This window comes from Rhea pennata, chromosome 11 (assembly GCF_028389875.1).
Source record: "Rhea pennata isolate bPtePen1 chromosome 11, bPtePen1.pri, whole genome shotgun sequence".
NCBI classification, from domain to species: domain Eukaryota; kingdom Metazoa; phylum Chordata; class Aves; order Rheiformes; family Rheidae; genus Rhea; species Rhea pennata.
Window position 1 is genome coordinate 16,445,610 of NC_084673.1, and position 20,562 is coordinate 16,466,171.

Here is a 20,562-nt window from a genome sequence, read left to right on the forward strand (position 1 = left end):
AACAAAAGCAAAGCTCACAGGTCTGCCTTGAAAGCACAAGGTAGACAGGAGCTCAGCTCAGGTCCATGCAGCAGAGACAGTCAAGGTGAAAGGTCTTCTATGCTCTTCTCCAGAAGCATCACCTTTATTAACTGTTCCAGCTTGGTCAGGGAAGAGACTGTTGGACTGACAGCAAGACCTGATGTTTCTGAGGATCTCTCATAATCCAAAGCAAACTGCAAATTAACCCAGGCTCTTTGCCCATGGAATACCTGGTATTGGGAAGGGCTGATCCTGCAATTAGTTCCAGTGCTGAGAGTGAAGCAGGGCATTACTCAGCAGCCACTGCTGATGGGTAGGTACTATTAAGCTATAACTACTTTGGGCATTTGGGTCTGGAGTACAGAAGAGAAAGTGAATTGCTTTCCTGTGTTTGTGTCCTACTACCTTGTAGGTCTGTGACACCATGTCCAACTATTTTGGTTGTGTAACTTTAGAGTCATATTGCATTACAGAGCTGGCTATGCTATTCACACAAAGCACTTACCAATAGAGTTCTGTCTCCCTTATGTCACCCACAAAGAGGTTTCAGTTATTTTTTGGATTTTTATTCAAAATTCGAGAGGTACATTTCAAGTATCCCTGTATCTACTACAGACTGTTCATGAACTGTTTGCTAGAATATATTCTACCCAGAATAACTTAAAAAAATGCTGTATTGGCTCCACACAAACACCACACATACTGTCTCAGGAAATTTTATTAGGAGGAGGAATAGCTATTTACCTGTTCATCTTCACTGTCTGTCCCGCCTAAACTCAAAGAGCTATGACGCTGAACAAGGTTGGAAGACTGTGGGATAAAACAAGGAAGAGGGTAAGTCAAGGGAAGTAACACACAGCCTTATCTGGGACTGAATATACAGTGATAATTATGAGAAGATACAAGAGGAAAGATAAAGGGTCATTGCAAAGTCCCTGCCTCACAGAATAGTTTCATTCCTTCATTGGATCAGACATAGAAAAGAGGAGTTTTATCCTGCTAAGAGATACACCACAAAGGTTGACTACAAAGAACAAAAGCTCTGTGCTGATATATACACCACAGGACAATATACTTTAATGGGGAATTGAGCCAATGTATTTTTTAAAGTTACTTTAGCTTGTTGTTTTAAGCAATTCAAATTTTTAAACGCCATCAGTGCAATCAGGACCTGTTTTCACCGTACACGTAAGACTGTCACTTTCTTGCTGATTCAGCTAAATCGCTCTGATTCTGAGCTATTTCATTCCAAAAAGAATAATTGTTTCAGATACTCCTACAGCCCCCACTATTTTTGTTTTCTTCACTAGCTTTTAAAAACACTAAATCTCTTCTATTTTTATGGGTGTAGGAAACTGCCAACCTCTCCACTTTGGAGCTGGAAGACATGGGAAGTTTGTCTGTGCAGTGCAGGTACCTCAACTTCTGGCACTGGAAGCAGTATAGTCACAGTAACACCATACTCACCCCTGGATACTTCACTTTTTGTGCCTTCTGCCATATGGACCTGCCTGCTGAGACTAACTTGACCAAAGGCACTCAGAGTTGCCATAACAACTGACCTTCCTCTTCCTTTTCCTCTTGGCTTAACGAGAGAGCTCACAACTGCCACAGCATAGTGCTACATAGAGCCATAGAAAACAGTGCTCAGAAGGGGTATTTTGTAAGGCCAGTTCCTAGATAACTCTCTCAGTGATGAGTCCACAGTCCACCTCAGTAATTCATTCCAGTTCTAATTGATCCTCACTAGAGGATCAGTGCCTCTGTGTCTGCCAGACTTCAGGAAGCTTTTAAACCTGAAAAGAGTTCATTAGTGGAAACAGACTTTAATGATCAAAGAATTATGCTCATTCCTCATTGACAAATGTTTATCTGAAGTGGGTAACTCTAGCAGTATTCTACACAAACATCATGTCAGAGTATGGTAGGCTTGCATAAAGGAAACTGAGTAAAAATGTCATTAAAACACATCTTAATGAGTGCAGAGGTTTTATGACAAACAAACAGAAGGATCTCCCCCCACTCCAAACAAATTCTCTTCTCTGTGCAGGAGTTCACTAAAGTGATGTAACACTTATACCTTACGTGCTGAATCTGTCAGAACTTCATGAAGGCTTGAAATATCAGGAGGGCTCCTAGGTAATCCATCGTCTTCAGAAACAGCACCTGCATCTTCCATTTTCCTTCCAGTTATAACAAGAGGAGGTGATCCAAGCCTGATGTTCTGCTGCAATTGAAGCTGCAATTAAAAAGAAATTTAAAATACTGTCTTTCAATGGCATTACCTGTAGAGGACATTTCAGACACCTTTACCCAGTTACTCAATTAACCACACAAAATCTCCTGTTAAAAAGAAGTATATGAAGGAATATGCCATCTACATAAAATAGTCATTAATAGCTTGTAATTAAACTTCATTTAATCACGTTCACTAAGAACCTATCACTAGAGCTTGGTTTCTCTGTAAAACTAAAATAAAACCAATTTTATACAGTAAGTTACCAAAGAAATTTCACCATCCCAGAAAAAATTACACCAGTTTAACTTAGTTTGAACTTTAAAAATTCTTTCAAATATAAACAGTTTTTAAATAATTACATGTACCAGGGTGACCAAATTGTCCCACAAACTATTGCCAGTCAGCAGTTCCCATCCCCAAGTTTACATGGACAGCTCTTCCAAATACTGAGAGCTTGTCACTGGTCTCTCCCACACAAGTAGCTGGGTCCTACCTCTTACACAAAGTCAGTTTAATTCAATTCCTGGTACCCCAACAAACTGCTTACTAATTTTCCCCAGCATCACAGCCTGGTCCTGTCCACAGCAAGAAAGACAATGGCAGTCAGGAATGACTGTTTTAAAAGAACTGTGGAGATTCTTTTCCAAGATTGCATAAAATTGCTCTGGCAGGCCCCTATCCTAGAAAAATAAAACAAAGTCTACAACCTCACAAGCAGCCAGATGTTCTCTCAAACTAAAAAAATCTTACATCTCAGGAAACACCATTACTAAATGTCTTGGCTTAAATCTTTCAGCTATGTCAAAGCTGGAATCTTTGTCTCTCAACTAAAAACAGGTCATCTGAATACTCCCAAGATAAATGTGCAGACCTATTTTTTCCTGATTCTTTGCTTATTAAACCGGATTTGAAAATTCTAGGCCTAATTCTGTGCTGCTCTTCAAGCAATGCATTCATTTACATCTCTGCAAATTAGATTTCAACGGCTGTCATTCTTTCTCAGCGAGACTCACTGTGGAACATAGTTCCTACAGCTCTAACTACACAGGAAGCAAGATAGCACACTGTCAGCCTTTTATCCTCCAGTCTTCTTATTGAAGCAGCTCTCTTGCCCTCTTATCCACAACAATCTAAGAAATATCAGCAATACGATCTGCAAAAGCAGGGCTGATGACAAACTGCACAAAGATTGCAATACATGGTCGAAACAAGTAAGACATACAACATATCTGCACACTTCACAGAAAGCAAAATATAGGAAGTAAAGTTTGCTTTCTTCTCTTTTCACAACTGCCCATCTTTCATTATTAAATTTATTAAATGCAGACAGCAAAGTGTTCTGGGAGAAACTGTTGAATTTACAGTCTGTCTTCTATTGGTAAAGTTAATTTACATTGCTAAGAAAACATCAGCTTTTATTGGTGCTTGGCTTTTAATCTGACAAGACTCAAGTTGTCTTTTATGATTATGGAAATAGTGCTAGCAGTATTATGCAGTGCTAGCAGTATTATGTTGCCATGCAGGATGCTGCATGGTTGAAGAAAGGGTGCATTGGGCTGGTGACAGCATGGAAAGAGTTTCTCCAACATAATCTGTCATGTACAAACATAATTTCTCCTGCTGCTCCTGTTGTTACGCAAAAAATACCCTGAATTGAAGCTTGGCCTATTTTGCAGTTTTATGGGGGAACAAGTCCCTCTGTGCATCTTCTATTACTCAACATGTGATGCAAATATATTTTGCAGTAAGAAGTTCACACTGAGCAAAGAAAGAATTTGAATGGTCTTTGGCTGCCTTATCAACAGTTTGTTCCAGTCCCTGGAAAAACCTTAAACTTTTATCTCAGTGCTCTGAGCTGGGCAGCTATTTGAATGCAATTAATATAACCAACAGTTGATAAACGAGCTGTCACAAAAAGAGTTCAATGTGTGCCTTGGAAGAAGGAAATGACCTAGCAGAATACACTATCTGCTGCTGGCAGAGATCAAAAAAATAATGATATAAATAAAGCTGTCACTAAGAATGCCCTGATATAACTGTCATCCCACACACTTACACAGCCCTGGTGCTAGCGTGTACTGTGAAAACATTTCAGCCAGAATTGCAAGAAACAAATGCTTTTATAAAGAATAACAGTGTAAGGGACACACTGAGGTATAAATAAATGGCCTGCACTCAAAAGCCATAGCTATGAAGTAAAAAATGGGAATCCCAGTGGAAGAGGACATATTTATTAAGGAAAGAATCTAGTTCATGGACTCCTGGAGACAGGTCACAAGCACACTGTGGGACCTTGGCCAGGCTGAAAGCACCAGGAATATCCAAAATGTGGCTTCCAAGAGGCTGAATAGATTCAAAAGCAGCAAATTTAGCTTTAGACGCATCAGTCAACAAAGTCTTAAGGCATATGGCAGAAGAATCAAACAAGAAACATGGACAGAGTTTTCTAGGAGATAGCTAATAAAAAGCAACAGCATGAATGAGAGAAGGTGTTCTCACCTGTAAAGTTTTCACTCGTCCAGGTATGTTTTCCTGAGATGATGTGTCAGCTGACACACTTCCTGGTGAAGATTCAAAAATGAAGACACTGTCATGGGACAAAGCTTTGTGTCCCATGCTTCCTTTGAGCCTGAGATGGAAGGAAGAGTGGTCAATGTACTAGGTACAGTCTTCCAAAACTTCCTTTTACCACTTCACTTGGGCAGAGGGATCATAAAGAGACCGAGGTCAGATGCATCTCATTTCATTTCACATTTCTGTAGATTAGATATCTGAGCTAGTCACTGCCCGCTCCCTTTACACTCAGAAAGGAGGACAAAGCACTTTTTACAAGGGTGATCTAATGTAGGTGTCTGTTTTAAGATGGACTTAGTATCTGCGTTGAACACACAGGCCAATCTCTGTGACTATAGAGGGAGCCCAGAGTGGTTAGGTCAGATGCTGAAGTCATTAACTGGATGCATCTCCCAATAAAACATGCCTACCACACAGTGGAAGGAAAGTGAAAAGTGTCCATGCCACAAGCATCCCATGCCCTCCTTTGGTAGCAATTTGCTCAGCATGGGATGTTCATAGTATGATCTCTATAGCCTGATGAGAGCTATGAATTTCTTTTTCCCTTCTTGCAAATGCAGGCAGAAAATGTAATTCCACCACATTTGCAGACTTGATTCAAATCTTCTCAGGTCCAGCAACAGAGTTTTGCCCACATTTATCACAAAGTACATGGCTGGATTCTGAGCACATAAAAAGAGGCAGACAGGACAAGTGTCCAAGGTCATAGTTACATGCCTATCTATGACCATGTTAGAGAACCCAGGTAAGAGATTCCTGACCTGTTTCTATGCTCTCTGGGTGTTCAGCAGAGTCCAAGGGAGATGAGTTCCCATTATAGCCATTAACCAAGTTGTAATCAACTGAGATTAACTGGAGTTCGACTGTTAGGTTGTGCAAAGCAAATTCTGCATGAGGAGCATAACAGAAAAGACTCCAACTCCTTTATTCACAAAGTTGCACCAGCGGTGTCTGTGCACTGCTTTATCCAAAAGATCACAAAGATAGCTTATATCAGGATTTTAAGCTAGCACTTAACTGGAAAACAAAAGGGAGTACTTTCCTGTTGTTGGCTGCCAGCTTTGTAACTCACAAGTTACAGGGATTCCTTTGCTCAGTTGCCTTGCAGGCAATGCTCATTGCCTCTAGAAGTTTGGCCCAGGATAACAGAGAGTGATTAGGAACGAAATTCTGGCAAGAAAATCCTAGTAAGTCTAACATTTTTCTTCAAGAAATACAGATAGATGAGGTCTGTTATTTGCCTAGCCTCAGATTCTCTCTTTAATTTGGAAGCAAGCCCTGGAAGACAGTGAACTTTCAAAAAAGAAATAAACCATGTAAAACAAACAAACAAAAAAACAAGTCTTTTTTTCCTCCTGCATCTCCCTTCCTTATCTCTTTAGAGACATCTCCTTTGTCTGATTGACCAACCCTCCTTTTACCACAAAAGTGTTGGTCAATGAGCGTACAGTTACATGATGAGTCATAGTAAGGTAAAACAGTTTTGCTCTACAATTACGTCACATTCCAAGACAATCTGAGCTCTTTCTCTCGCTGCACAGGCCACAGCTCATGCTTCCTCCCATGGTACATGGGTTAATTCCTGTGTTACTTTACAGGGTATTAGTTCTACACACTGGAAAACATACGTCTTATTTCATCATTAGAGTGAATGGAACCATCCCATCTTTTCCTGTGTTTGATTTTAAAGAGCCCTTTCCAGCATGAAAGGCACTCTATACAGGCAAGATAACATGGAAATAATTTTACTGCATTCAGAAAGACAGCGTCACTTAAATATTTGTCACAGCAAATAAGTTATGTTCACTACTCGTTCACGTATTTTTTTTACTTATTGCACAGAATGATTTTAGCATTAGCAAGTATTAACCCTTTCAGTTGGGGATTTCCTCACTCCACTTACTTAGAAGTCTCTAGCAATAAGAGCTGAGGTTTTCTTGCTCTTGAGACTGCCAGTACAAGAGCTCTTTCTCTCTTGCTGTCCCTCCCTGCATATGTATCATATACATTTGCAAGAGAATTACTGTATTTTCTTCTGGCAGTGGTAAAAATAGAATTAGATCAAGTCTGCAATTAATTGCAGCTTTAGCACAGATGAGCCTCCTACATACATTCATTCATGTGTAACTCCAGGCAGTGTATTTATATTTTTGTTGAAGCTAAAGATGCACTGTTAGCCAAAATCCCAGATGTTTTAGCCACTGTATTTCCACATTGATTTCGCTATACAAATGCTTAATTCATCTATGTGCAGTAACACTCAAGCTGCGGTGACTGTGGAAATAATGGGATTCTAAATCCAGCCATAAAGCCCCTCCTAAATGCATCGAGGCCTCTGCTATCTTCCCCTTCTCATTGCTACAGCCCCACTCCTTCTCCTAGTATTTTACTTTTTTTCCCCCTGACTCAAACAGTTCCTTCAAGCAGCCACTCTCCCCAAAACAATGATAGCCTGCAAGAGCACTGAGTGTATATTACAAAGACAAGGACAATTTACATATTAGCCCCACAGCTTTTTAACTGAAATAAGATTTTGGGGGACTAAATTCTCCACCACGTCAGTTCTTCTACCCATTTAATAACATAGAAAAGAAGCTTACAGCACATGCTTTAATTTTGTTATCTAGGAGATTTTTCCAGTTCTGTTCAAAACTCATGCCTCTCTGAAGACAAAGAGGCAATAGCAAATAACGCTCGCTTGCCCTTCACAGATACCCAGTCCCACTGATTCCCTGCAGCACCATGATATCTGGGCTTCTGAAGAAGCCTGCCAGCCCTCTGGTTCCCTTCATATCTCTTTGGCTGTTACAAGAGCATTGGGCACATCTAGAAGTTTGGTCTTTGGTTAGCATTTAGAAAATTTAAATTTTAAAAAGCTTACATAGTTTTAAAGAAAGAAAATCGGTGCTTCTGCCTCAAAAACAAACAAACAACGGCATTGTTTTAGAATTGGTTTTGGTATTCTGCATGTCGAGAATTACACAGCTCAGTGCTACAAACCTTCACAAGTTATATTTCCACTGGCTTCCAGGATCAGGTCTTCCAAAGGATTAGATTGTTTGATCTCTCTAGGAATTTACAAAGCGTGCTCATGCCATGCAGGGTCTGGACATGACGGTGTTTTCAAATAGCATAAACATACCCTTGGATTTTTTTTGGATAGCCCATTCAACTTTACCTCTAAGGGAAAAACAAGAAGGGTTTTACTAACTTCCTGGTCTCTGGTCTTGCAAAACAATTAATAATCACTGGAGGATAGTGTGGAGGTAAACAGCAATTGGACTTGAAATACTTGGTTAAGGGTAAGAGAAACAGTTCTCACTCACACTGCCTCGGGAGCACACAGCTGATTTTATGCCAGATCCCTCCTATGGGCTCATGGGTAAGGTTAGTGGTTCCTAAGCTTTTTGGACTGGGTTAGTTGAGTCACTGTAATTCCCCCTTGCCCCAAGGGACTGGTTGTGTGGTCGGTCATTCTGCTAGTGTTATGCTAACAAGCAAAATAAAAAGATTGTTGTTTCCCTAAACCCAGATCATTTTCACAATACAGTTACATAAACACAATAGAGAGGGTAGTGAAAGGTGGGGCATGAAGTCACAAGCACCCTTGAGAAAGAAAGATCTTTAACCTGCTCCACCAGAAGAAACATAGGGTCCAGTCACACTGAATGCCATATTCATGATGCATCACACTTGGCAGCAACACTGATTTCAGCACCTCCTACCTCAGCCACCCCTTTGTGCTCTATACCACAGGGACATACCCATCAAACATGCCCTCCTACAAATCACTGCGAGCCCTAAGATATGGCCAGTGTACTGTCACAGTCAGTCAGTCTGCAGCCCCACAACAACCTGAGGCCTCAGCTATTCAAGCAAGAGACCATGCTAACATGGGGGAGTGGGAGGGAGAGGCTCAGGAAGATCGGAAAGCAGCCAAATTATAGGCTGTAAGATACTGCTTCATGACAGCCTGTTTCCCTAGCTAGAAATAATACCCACACCCTTGGCAAGGGACATTCAGAGGGTCATCCCACCTCAGATTCAGTCAGAGATGTGTAATGAAAGTATTGCTGTAGCTTGATGGTCTACAGTTATGAGTGAAGCAATGTTAGCAGGGCAAGCTAATAGTTTTTATTACTCTAATTTAAAAAGGTTTTTGAACAAACATCATTCAGGAACCAGAGAATTGCTTTGAGATTTGCAAGGTTCCTTCTGCAAAATCTGCATGAGTTGCAAACCTCAGTCATATGCACAGTCCTTCTTGGGTACCTGGTACAAAACTAGAGGCCTTCTCGTGTAACAGATACCTAAATGACTACATAAGCAAGTTAAACTAAGTAGCAATCTCATACCAGGAACATACCATAAACGCTTTCTTTCCCTTTAATCCAGCCATGACAGAGGGCACCGATTACAGTAAAAACCAGCAAAACTTCACATGTATTCTGTGCTAAGACTACTCAATCATTTCTTTCCTGCCAAGCTGCTGCTGGTCAGACCTGCCAGGACAGATTTTTAAGCGCTAAAACCAATCAAAACAATCTGGGCTATCTGCAGTCTTACAGACTAAGAGGTTGTTTCACCCCTGCCCTTAGCTGCCCTCCCCCTCCTCTCCATACTGGCTTTTGAAGGACATAGCAAAGAAAGGAAATTCCTCAAATTCCTTCATCAACATTAGGGCTTGTTTTGCACAAACTTGGACAGAGGTTGCTGCTAAGGGGCCAGCTCACGCTTTCATCCTACTGTGGCGAGAGGTCTGCTTTTATTTATTTATTTTCCTTCCCCACTAGCTTACCCAGCCTCCTTTGGTGAATGAAGCACTGTGCTGTCGAGCACAGAGATGCTGACATCGCTGCTGGACTGGCTGGGTTTTAAATTACTCTCACCCCTAGGAGCTGGAGGCTCTTTCCTTTTCTTCTTGGCAAAGAAGTTCTTGAAAGTCTGAAATTTGGACTTTTTCCTTCCTGCAACATGAAAAAAAATGAAAATTTATGGAAACTGGAGGTGTTGCTTAGCTTGGAGAATATCTCCTAAACTCTGGAGAAAGCCTACAGACAGTCACGGGCTAGAGCAACCCATTCAGTTCCACTCAGCTGCTTTGTAAATAATTCAATGCTGGAGTCCAGTGAAAGGTGAAGCAGCAATTCATAGATTTGCTGCCCACAAAGCAACATAACCATTAAGCTGACAATGGTGGTGCTTGCTTAGGTACCAGTTTATTAAAAAAATACATATAAAGAATGTATCTATCTACAACAGTGATCATGCAATTCATACTTAATTCATTTTCAGCAAAGCAATTAGTTTAACATCTTAATGTCTTTAACTCTTAATATCTAAGCTTGGTTTAGTTCTGTTTCTTTCTTTATTCAGTGCTATAAGGAGTCAAAATTTGAAGAATATTCAAAATTTGGCAAAAAGATTCAAACTGGCAAAACTCTAAAACCAAAAGATCTGTTTCCATACTAAACTATTATTCTAAAATAAAATCAACAACTCCCCCAAGGCCAAGGAGCGAGCTGCTCTTAAATTATCATACTCCTCTCCAGGACATGAAACCTTCAAGTAGGGCAGGCCTAAGAACACAGCTATAAATCTGTTAATCTGACTTCAGATTTTTCATTGTCCAAATGAAGAGAAATGCAAATAGAAAAACAATCAGAAACACAATTGACTTCTTTCATGTTTAATAATTTAAGATACCTTACATTTTTATTAATATTTTTTTCAGCACACAAGAGCTCCATATTATTTATTATAGACATTGAAGGGTCAGTTTGGAGTGGTTTGGGCCAAACTGTTGGACTAAGACCCTCGTGACTGACACACACACATATGCAGACCAGTAACATCACTGGGTACCAGAGCCAAAGTCATTGTTCAATTAATATTTTAAGGCAGATGACATAATAAATGCCCACAGCTGGAGGATTCCTTCATAAGCAAGGCATTATTTCAACACAATTATTGTCTTCTCCAGCAATGATTTAGTCGTCAATGCTCTGTCTTAATGTATGCCCTGTACGTGTAGGGATCTCTGCCAAAGGGCCTTATCTGGGCTGAAACCACACCACAGGCAGCTGCACTGTGCCTCGGACAGTAGCCACTCTGAGAATTAAACAATGATGCTGAGATCTGCTCACCCGGCCTCCACTCGCTCTCCGGACCCGCATCAGCACAGGCATCAGGGCACGCAGAGATGCTGCCGCACTGTACAGCAGGCACTGACGAAACGGCTGCCCTCTGCAGAGCAGTAGCAACCACAGAAGAGCCGCACGATGCTTTGCCAGTGACTTGGGCTGTCACTGCAACCGAATTATCTTTCAGACAGTATAGAGCAAAATCATCCATGGATGTAGCACTCCTCTAGAGGGGTTCATCAATTTATCAGCTGAAGATCTCAAAGGTGTTTACAAGGCAGTTAAATGAATTAATACACTCATAGAAAACATACAGGATAAATTGCTTGCCTCAGACTACAGAGATGAGCTCAAAGCTTTTGGGTTTGCCGAGACCCACATGGGGCTCAGTGAGTTTCACAGTGAGCACTCCGTAAGAGCTGATAAGAGAAGGCAGGTCACAGAGCAATCAGAAGACCATACTGGCTCTCAAAGAAATCTAGTGTGTTGAGTGTCCTTCAGAGAGTCTTTAGAAATGCCTCCCTACAACTACAGCCACTCACATCAGCAATTAGACATCATAAACAATATTCTTCCAACAAACCTGACAAAGCTGAAGTAGTTTATTTTAGATGAGCAAAACAAAAAATTTAGAAGTCTCCTGAAACAATGCCCCAAAATTATCAATCCAGTAACATCTGCTACAATGATTCAAAGAACAAAATGACAGACTTTGTGCATGCAGAGAACTTTTCAATTTAAAGTTAGTCTAAATGAAAAACAAGGACATTATTATGCACCCTGGGCAATCATCAGTGATATAGGCAGCAAACAAGTTTGATTTTAGTGCTAGTATAACTGATGGACTTAATCAGATACTGCTATTTCCAGAAGAAATGGGGGAATGCTCACAAAACAAACAAAAAACAGAAGTGTCCCTAAGGACATTTAAGAGAAACAGCCATAAGTCTTACCACACACATACACAAAAAAAAAAAAACAACAAAAAACAAAAAAAACAACAATAAAAAACTTTTTCAAGGTACTACTCTGAATACTTTCTGGATCGAAAGTGTTGCTAAGTTTAGAATGAAGACCACTGCAAGGATGCGCAAAGAGTGCCAGCGAGTAAGCCGCAGCTGGCATGGGACAATGCTCGAGTATCACTGTGCAGCACGCGGTCCTCTAATGCAGACACACCAGCTACTTGAGTGCTTTCTCCAAGCACTAATTCATTGTTGATGTGCAGGGCATATCCCCTCCAGCAGCAACTCCTCCTCAGCTGCACTCTGCCCAGCTGCATGCCTTCAGCTGTTTCAGATGAATGAAAAACAGGAGGTTTCCCTGCAGCTACAAAAGATGGGCAGTTGCCATATTATTACGCAAAAAAGATAAAATATCACTACGAGATATTTTGTGTTGCAACCAGATGAGAACTGTGGAATCATTTCTGCTCTGTGCAAGTACTTGGCAGTAAAGACGCAGTTCAGAACCGCGGTGCTCATAATAGTTTACTGCTGCAAATAGTTGTGCACTAGCTTTGTATGCTGTTAGAAAGATGCCATGTTTCACATAAAAGTGCCTATGTTTCAGTGCACTGTGAGGTACCCACCATAGCACAAAATGGTAGAGTGCCCTATGATGTTTAGGCTAATAATATAAAAGATGATTTTATTACTTAAAGCAGAAAAAAATTCCTTAACAAAAATCCAGTCAAAACAAAGAGAGAAAATCCTAGCTCAGGCAACTATGCCTATTGTCCATTCTCCCACTGATGAATGATGGCTCATAATACTTGAACACTTATTCTCAGTTTTAAGGCATTCAAAATTAAAGGCCACTGCCTTTAAAAAGCAAAAGCCTTCCCAAAAATGAGTTGCTTATTGTAACTACAAGTTATCCCACTATAACAGAAAAGGAGTAAGAGTAGGTATTTGTCTCTCTTTTTAAAGTTTATTAATCTGTGAGGGTTTTTTTTAACTGATTTAACTGTTCGTGTAATGTACACAGGGAAAATTAGCGTATGCCTTTTTGCTCATAGCATGGTTCCTTCCTATAACAGGATACGAGAAAGATGTTTTCCAGTGCAAAATTGAGATTGTAAAAATAACAAAAACTGACAAGATTACTCTAAAACAGAGGGAACATCTGATCTGGGAGCTCAATAATCATTATTTAAATGAACTAGTTCATTTAGAGATCTTCTATACTTTGACTTCCTAGAGGTATATTCAGGACACATTTACAATGCTTTTACCAATAAAAATGCATAATTAAAAAAAAATACAGACAAGATTCTCAAAAAAACCCACAAAACACGATTCTGGATGAACAAGCTTCATAAAAGTATTCAGTATTGTCAGATGGGCAATAAAATCATAGAATTCAGCAAGGCTAATGTTGGGTGCCGACAGTTTTTGGACAGTGAGCTTGGTCACTGCCATCATGAAGGAACAGCATGCACTCTAAATACTCTACTGATAGTAAGACAATAAGGCAAACCCCAAGAAATCAAACTGACTGAATTGTGAAGACTAGGAATTTTTGCCTCCAAAGGCCTTTGAATTCCAGGCCAACTAAACCTATAAAGAGGATGATATGAGGTAATTCTATGTTGCATGGAAGTTAACAAAAGGTAACTCTGGCTTCCAAATCAGCTATACATTTAGACAACAACTGCTTACCTGTGCATTCTTCAGCTGTATCTCCCGTTTCAGGCAACTGTACGACATCTGCTGGTGCTGTAGCCATGATATGGTCACTGAAATAAAGATGACAGCATCAGTTAACTTTTAGTCCATCTTCCCAAAAAGCTATGGTCCCACCCAGCACAAAGAATGAACATCACTGGATCTCTTCTAAAACTGCCTTCCCAAATGCATATCATAAACAAGGCTTGCACACTTATTTTGTTCTTCAGTCACAGAGCTTTTCCTCGTTCTTCAGTAACACTTATTTATCTAGCCAATACTAACAAATCACTCTCATTTCTCACCAGCATCTCTTTCTTTTTAGGAAATCAGGATCAAAGTTTGCATTAAATGAAAGAAGCCATTAAACACATCCAGAGACTGTAATGCTTCCCAGTCCCAGAATAATGAATCTTTATGATTGCTATTTGCTAGAGTGACAGCTCCATGCTACTGTAAAAAACATCTTAAGTAAGAGCTGCACTGCTGAGAGTTCACATAGTACAGTGTCCTCACAGCAGGCACCAGACTAGTCTGTCAGCATTATAAAAATGAATTAAGCATCAGCACTGAACCATTATCCTGAGCTACGCTACATTTGTGGAAGCCAATAGATCAAATTTATTTTGGATCCAGTGCAATCAGCTTTTAGCCACAAGCTTTGAAACCTTATCGCAAGCAGGGCTATTGATCAACCAAATTAGCTGATGGCATCATCTTCCTCCCTGATGAAAACAAAAGTTCAGTCTAATTTTAAAATCATTCAATGTTAACTGGCTCCACTTTGTATTTTCCAGGACTCCTAAATGGGTGCCTGTCAGAGACAAAGGAATTAAGCTACCGACCACAGGAGTTACAACAGAAATGTCAAGTTACAGTGGAAACGTGACAGTCTAGCAGGGCAGCTCACAAACACTGCACTTTGTTACGGGAGATAGCCAAGTGATACATTTACATAGTTAGCAGCTCCAGGATGCTGTGCCAGGATTTAAAGAGTAAGAAATCTTTATTAATAAATGAAAACACTCAGAAACAAGTCCTGCTCCCTTTTCTGCATACATTCCATAATAATTTTCTCCTAAAAGTAGTGTAACAATACTGAAAAGGTATCTCAGCAGCAAGTAGGATTACAATTTTATATTAATTTGGCCAATCAGTAAACTCCTGTATTTTCTTCTGTATCACCCACACCTCCTCTAATCTGCCATGCCCAATGGTGCTAGTACTTCGGTATGAATCACAGATATCCCACATGCTCAGATAACCTTAAATCATAAGGTGCACAAAACCAGTTAGAGGCAAAGGAACTGTTGAAATAAAGGCCACAGATGTAACAGAGACAGGGCTCCCACAGAAAAAGAGAGCCTGGAGTAAGCTTTCCCTCTACTACCACCACAGACATACAAATTGCCACGTTGCTGAACTATAGATAGACCAGGAGGAGAGGGACTGCTGTTCCCTCCTGTTTTAACAGATCATCCACGAGCTGTGCACATAGGAGGGCACTAATGCACTCTACTTCCAAACAGTCTCATCTCAACCTGCTGAAATCAATGAAGGAGTCATTACAGAGACCAGGACTGACTATCTTTTCTAAAAAAGGTGCACTGAGGATGTTTTTGGAACAGTTGTAGACAATACTGATAAGCAATAAGAAATAAAGCTTTTAAGATTTTTTCTTTGGGATAATCATTATCATTCAGCTCTTCTCCCTCTTTATTCCATGTCTCATCAATTATGTCTGGAAATATAGATATTTCCTGCATATTTTGATTAAAGTGGTCATCAGAAGATTTTCACATTGGCTCCTTCTCTGTATTAAAAAGAAATCTGGTTCAAGTTTTTTCCACTCAACTTTATGTGCCATGCGCAGTGGTTACATTAGACTTTCCCTCAGGAAAAGAATAGTGTATTTGAAATGAAACATCAAGAAAATACTCAACAAATTTGCAACGGCAAACTGGCAAGTCCCCAGACTTCAGCTTATTGTCACATAATACACACAGGTCTGACATTTGGCTCATTTACATCTCTAATTTCTGCTTTGCCCACCTTAAATTAAATCAAAGCCAGGCACAATGTTGATTTTATATCCATCTTTGTTATCACTGGCTCTATGTTTATTTAAATTGCTCCATCATCTCAGCTTCTTACTCGGAATCCTTCCAGCCCTTGGAGAGATTTTGACTGCTGTGTTTATAGCTGTAAGCATCTATTTTCATTTGATATATCTTCTTAACAATTAACTATAATTGCAAAGCCATTCAGCTCCAAGGCAGTCTCTTTAGAGTCAAATCAGCTCCTGCATTAACTCGGTTTTATAGTTGGGCTTTCTGAGGCATATAGAGGTCAAACATCATTTGCAAAAGTGCATCAGGAGTCTGTGAACGTGGCCCTTTTAGGGCCCAATGGCTTGGTGCCTTTTTGTACATGACAACAGTGCCATTATTGTCCAGAAAACTGAAGAGTGACTTGAGTAAGGGAAGCCATCACAGAGTTTTCTGAGCTTTAAGTCAACAAATATTAAAATGATAAGGAAAAAAAATACAACAAAGTGTAAGTTCCACCGTTAAAAGACTAATGAAATACCTTAAGAAAAGTTAATATTCACACAATGTTTAGACTTCAAATGCTGGTTGCAGCATCTTGCACTTTACAGAAAACAGCTAGTAAAAGTTCTGGGTAACAAACTCTAGACTAGAGATCAATGTAATGGAGAGAAAGAGGATGAAAAGCCATCAATAGAAACACATGTGAGTGCACAGGCATGAAATGATCGAACTCTCAGGCATTCACCAATTCCAACCCCTAATGACAACTGACAGATGCAGCACTGCACATGGTCAGCGTGTATCCATGCCATGTTTGCTCAGTTCAATCAGCAGTACAAACCATGTGCACCCTGCAAGTTTTCCCATAGCACTACACCACGAGACAAAATCTTAAACAAATACGGTATGCGTATTGATTTTTATTGATAAAAATATCAGGTCAAATAAATGGCCTTTCGCAGCAGCATTTCCAATATTCTTTGAGCCAGGAGATGCTCAAGGACATCTGGGAAAAGGAGCTCATGGAGGGATGAAAGAGATTCTCTCCCTCGGCAGGGAGCAGTCACAGGAGAGCAGTAACAGATTGACAGCTACGGCCCAGGCAGCAGGCAGGGTTGTCAAGTCCCAGTTGCTCTTTGTCTCCCAGTAGACGTGCAACGGTAGGCACATTTGCCCATTCCACAACTTTCTAATCCTGCTCTTACTCCTCCTTCACACAGCATTTGTGATCTCTGCCTATGTACAGGCCTCCTACTGCTGAGATACTGTACTGCTGAGTCTCTGCTAAACACCTTAAAAGCCAGATCTAGCACTGCCCAGTAAGTTCCCTACTGGAATTCCCATGCAAGGCTGTGGAAAAGACTGAAAGCTTCCTAAGAGCAGCAAGGATTCTGAACACAGTGCTCATCTCTCTCTGCACAGGCAATGGGCTAGATTATCCAACCTACAAATTAATGCAACACTTGCAAATAGCAGAGTTTTCCTGTACACCTGCAATTAAAACAAGCTTGACATTATTGGATCTAATTAGTCAGTGGAATTTGCAATGCCAGGAAGTATCTTAAAGCAATAAAACTCCTACAGAGTTGCAGGGATTTCTTTGTTTTTCAAAGCAGGCAACAGGAGTAAGTTAGCAATCAACACTGTGCTCATCTGATCTGATGGTTTAGATATATGCTCCCTGCTATCCCATACACAACTTTCATTAATAATCCTACCATGTTGCACTCAGCTGGAGCTCTTCACTTCATTAGAGGAATTAATGAGTCCTGGAAATACTATCCAGGAACAGGGGAAATAATCTTGTCTCCCTTTTACAAACCAGGGCAGCTGGACAGGTACCCAGACTGTCCCACAAGTACAGACCGTGATATGGCTAACACCATACAATCCCAGCACTGTGCTCTGACCATTCCCCCCTGCTCAGCAGAGTACAATACTTGAACATGTATATCATGTGTTGAACACAATCTCTAGAAAGAGAAGACAACTTCCTTTCACAGCTTGGTCTGTGTATTCAAAGATTCCTGCGAAGTTAATGTTAAGTGCAGAAAACTGAGTCTCATACAAATGCCCAAGACTAAAAGAAATGTTTCTGCTCAGCCTCAGAAGACACACAGCCTTCTTGAAGACTATGTAGGAAGAAGATGAAGCAGAAAAGCTGGAGACTCTCCACAGTAAGCAAGCCTTTACACTGCCTTTAGGGTTTCTTTTGTCTTAGTCTTATCCTTCTGCATGAGCCTTCTGGAAAATCCTGTGAGAGAGAGTTCAAAAGAGATGCTGACCTCTGAGTAGCCTTCTCCATAACAAATAAATGCTTGAGGAAATAAGGATTTTGGAATATGTAGTACTGCATTTGGTTAGCGTCCTGATAGCCTAAAGAAAACAATTGGCCAAAGAGGTGACATTTTGCCTGGAGCTTTGAAAGACCATTTTCCTTCAGGCAACAAACATCATCTGAATGCAAGCTTATGATGGATCAGCACAGGGAGAGTCACACCACTCATCTGGTCCTCTAGGTCACCACCCTGCAGCCAGCCTCCCCCCCAAACACACTTCAAGTTGCAGCAGGATGCCAGGGAAAGCCCTTCTATTTTTCCTGAGCACTGAGTTTCATAAAAACGCAGGATGAAAGAAGCTTTACGATTCCTATCACATTCTTCAGGAGAAGTGGACTGACAGGTTAAATTTTCACTTAGTCTTATTAAAACACGTTAGAGGACTTTGTTCTGACAAAATGTGGTTGGTTGCTTTCCTCCCTGGGAATCCTGCAAGCTAAGGAACTATCAATAAATTTATTACTCCAGTGACAATAACTGAGCCAAATTCTGTCTCTGCAAGTTCTCCCTCTGCAATCCCACTTCAGAGACAATTCTGAAACGACAGCAGAACCAGCAAGATTCACATTCAAATTTCAGATCCCTTGAGCTTATCAGAAACTGAACCAACAAAGCTCCCATTGCTCTCGGTGCAAGGAGCCGAGCACGCTGCACTTCAAGGCCCACATTCAGGGCACGCGCCGAATAGCACAGGATCCCGCAAACAACTTCCCTGAAACACTACTGTGCAGCATGACAGCGGGTGCTGGGATCTGACCTTGCACAGCTGATCTCATCATACTTGTCTACAGCACAGTGTTTCTGGGACAAAATTTCCACAGTTTTGACCAGCTGGTCAGCTTTACCGGGGCATCCCTGCTAGATCATAGCTGTTTTAAGCAGGCATAAGCAAATGGTGCAAACAGAGGTTTACACTAGGACTCTCCTTGTCCTCACTGGCAACAGCGAGCAGGGGGTGCTTACAAAGTTAATGAAGGTTGGGTTTGTAACCTCCACAGCAAGAGGGAGAGTTTAAGAGAGTTTAAGGCCCTTTTCCACAGATTGCAAATAATACAGTAGCTATCAGGCAGTCTGGATAAGCAGCCTGATGATATTTAATATCAATAAAAATACTCTCTCCCAGGATCAAACAGCGGTCATAATTCCCCGTAGCATCAAACAACACTCAGCTCCTACCCTTGCAGAGATACCCAGAGCAAACAACTGCTCACGTAAGAGACTTACTCACAGCTTTCGCGCTCTGCGTTCAGACAACATACCCTCAGCCCTCCGTCCCAACACCTTCACTTCCCAGAGGAGGCTCACCAGAAGACAGGTCTCACTGTGTGGGACTCCTTTTACTCACAGTCAGCTGAGGAGCCTGTCTGACAGCGGTTCTGAAGGATTTCTGCTATTCAGCAGTGCCTGAAGTATCATATGCTGCCCTCCCAGTGAGTGTGTGTGCAACGCTAATGGAAAGCAGCTGGTGGGCTGAAGCAGACTTAAAAAAAAAAAAATGTAACAGGAGGAAATGCCTTTCATACAGTCACACAGGCTCAGTCTGTAATTGTGCGAGAAGCCAAAAGGATAAGAAGGGGGAAGGGAAAATGAGACCAAAAAAAAAAAAAAAAAAAAAAAAAAAAAAAAAAAAAAAAAAAAAACATTCGCAAGCTACCACAGAAAACAGAGTGGTAATGCATATGCTGTTACCAGTCCAGGAACTGGGAGAGTAAATGTCCCTGTCCCCTGCATCCTGCCCCATCTCCACAAGACTCGCTCCTTCTCAGCAATTGTGTCATTTGCTAAATCACTGCAGAAAGGTCTCCCTGCATGTGGGAACACGACCACAGAGTATATACGCAGACTCATAGTAACTTAACCCCGGGGAAGGTACCAGAAGCAGAGTAACTGTTAGTTCATATTCAGCTGGCAAGACTGAACTGAAGTCCAAAGCACCACGGCTTTGCAACACTGGGCACCCACACCAGACAGATGCTATTCCGGGCTTGCTACCTCAAGCAGCCCTCATACCCCGATTAGTCTGCAATGCTTCTTAGCGTGACCTTGTGCAGTTCCTGTCAGCGCAGGGATCCCTACTGCAAGTTTGCATCTGCCCAGACAACATGCAGAGCAAATATATACCTGTAAATAAAAGGGTAAGTAAAATGCTTCTGATTAGCCTACTTCCAGTAACAATTTATAGCTTAATTTTTTCCATGCATTTCCTAGTCTGCATAAATCAGGAGAAACATGACAGAACCTTGCTCAAATCAAGATTGGTGCTAATATAGTCAGCATGTAAGCACAGGCAAGAGCTCAGCCAGTATTTTGGGCCTAGACAGCCTCCATTGTAAAGCAATGTATATTTATTGACTTCGGTTCAGTTGCATCATTTGGCATCAGCATAGGAATAAGTCAGTGCTTTTCCTACATAGTAATCCCTTTTCTTTAAACTACCACACTAGAGAAATTTCAGGAAACAGCTGGAATGAAGTTTTCCATGCTTCCTAAAAAGAATTAAAATAGCAAAGTCATCCAGTAACCATA

The 20,562-nt window shown here is 40.9% G+C and overlaps 1 protein-coding gene across 7 annotated transcripts in view; it reads right to left on the reverse strand.

Moving 5' to 3' along the window:
* Positions 1-20,562, reverse strand: part of KIAA1210 (KIAA1210 ortholog) — a 60,583-nt gene that overhangs the window by 15,443 nt on the left and 24,578 nt on the right. For 4 of the 7 annotated variants that reach the window (XM_062584894.1, XM_062584895.1, XM_062584896.1 and 1 more), the window contains 5 exons: positions 13,641-13,717; positions 9,633-9,801; positions 4,760-4,889; positions 2,102-2,260; positions 766-831 (listed from right to left, as the gene is read on the reverse strand). In XM_062584894.1, coding sequence (XP_062440878.1) covers positions 766-831; positions 2,102-2,260; positions 4,760-4,889; positions 9,633-9,801; positions 13,641-13,707 — 591 coding nt within the window. In that variant the 5' untranslated portion in view covers positions 13,708-13,717. The other 3 variants (XM_062584897.1, XM_062584898.1, XM_062584893.1) reach the window with 3 other exon arrangements.